This window comes from Cucumis melo, chromosome 4 (assembly GCF_025177605.1).
Source record: "Cucumis melo cultivar AY chromosome 4, USDA_Cmelo_AY_1.0, whole genome shotgun sequence".
Lineage (NCBI taxonomy): Eukaryota > Viridiplantae > Streptophyta > Magnoliopsida > Cucurbitales > Cucurbitaceae > Cucumis > Cucumis melo.
Window position 1 is genome coordinate 14,971,152 of NC_066860.1, and position 1,483 is coordinate 14,972,634.

The 1,483-nt window shown below is 33.6% G+C and overlaps 1 protein-coding gene across 1 annotated transcript; it reads left to right on the forward strand.

The window, feature by feature from the left end:
* Window positions 1-301: 301 nt before the first annotated feature.
* Window positions 302-754, forward strand: LOC127148931 (uncharacterized). Its single transcript, XM_051083366.1, has one exon. It carries the CDS (start codon window positions 302-304, stop codon window positions 752-754), a length of 453 nt encoding a protein of 150 aa, XP_050939323.1.
* The last annotated feature ends 729 nt before the right edge of the window (window positions 755-1,483 follow it).

Here is a 1,483-nt window from a genome sequence, read left to right on the forward strand (position 1 = left end):
GGAGTTGGGACTCACATTTGCATCTAATGGAGTTCGCTTATAATAACAGTTATCAGGCTACCATTTACATGGCACCATTTGAAGCTCTGTATGGTAAGTGTTGTAGATCTTCTATGTGTTCGGGTAAGGTTGGTGAGCAGAGGATGTTAGGACTTGAGCTACTTCAGACCACCAATGCAGCCATACAGAAGATCAGAGTTCTATGTTGACAAAGCATAGCAGGCAGAAGAGTTACACTGATGAACGACGTAAGGATCTTGAGTTTGATGTGGGAGACATGGTTTTTCTGAAGATAGCACCTATGAAGGGTGTTTTGAGATTTGAAAAGAAGGGAAAGCTAAGTCCACGTTTTGTAGGGCCATTTAAGATACTTGAGCAAATTAGCCCCGTAGCTTATCGTTTGACGTTGCCTCCGTTATTTTTTGCAGTTCATGATGTATTGCATGTCTCTATGTTGAGAAATTATGTAGCAGACTCGATACATATAGTTGACTTTAAACCATTGCAAATTAATGAGAATTTGAGTTATGAGGAACAACCCGTTGAGATTTTGACAAGAGAGGTCAAACTACTTCCCAATAGAGGAATTGCACTGCTTAAAGTTCTTTGGCGAAACCACGAAGTTGAAGAGGCCAAATGGAAAAGAGAGGATGACATGAGAGTTCAGTATCCCGAGCTGTTCAAGGATTCGAACTTTCGAGAACAAAAGTTTCTCAAAGGAAAGAAGATTGTAACGCTCCAAAATATAAGGTAATTTTAATTTTAATTATCTTGGAGTAATTTTAATTATATCAAAATTATTTTGGGTGCAAAGTCAGTTAATTGGTGAGATTTATTTGATTTTGTGGGAATTAGGTTTAATTAAATATTTTTGGGAGAATATTTAATTAATTTGGAAATTTGAAACTTTTGGTGTTGAAAGATTTGATTTAAATTGAATGTTATTCGTTGATTTGTATGGTTGAAGTTTAGAGAATTTTGGATAATTATATATGTGTATATATAATTAATTTGATTAGTAAAGATAAGAATAATTATATGGTTAATTTTTATAAATGTAACAAAACACCAAACTATTTACGGCGCATGTAACAAAGCCCAGAAGTTAGCCATTTTTTAATTATTTCAGGTTTGCCCTTCCGTCTTTCTTCTCCTGCTCACTGCGATTTCTTTCATCGTCTTTCTTCTTTTCCTCTTCTTTTTTTCCACTGTGATTTCTTTCCATCATCTTTCTTCTTTTCCTATTCTTTTTTTACATCGCCTTTCTTTTTTTCTCTTCTTTTTTTTTTCGCTGCATTTTCTTTCCATCGTCTTTCTTCTTTTCCTCTTCTTTTTTTCCGCTGCGATTTCTTTTCATCGTCTTTCTTCTTTTCTTCTTCTTTTTTTACGTCGTTTAAATTTGAGTAACTAAATCTAAACGACCATGTACAAAAAATAGCAAAATTTAAAAGATCATGTATAAAGAATATTAAAAAAATCATTT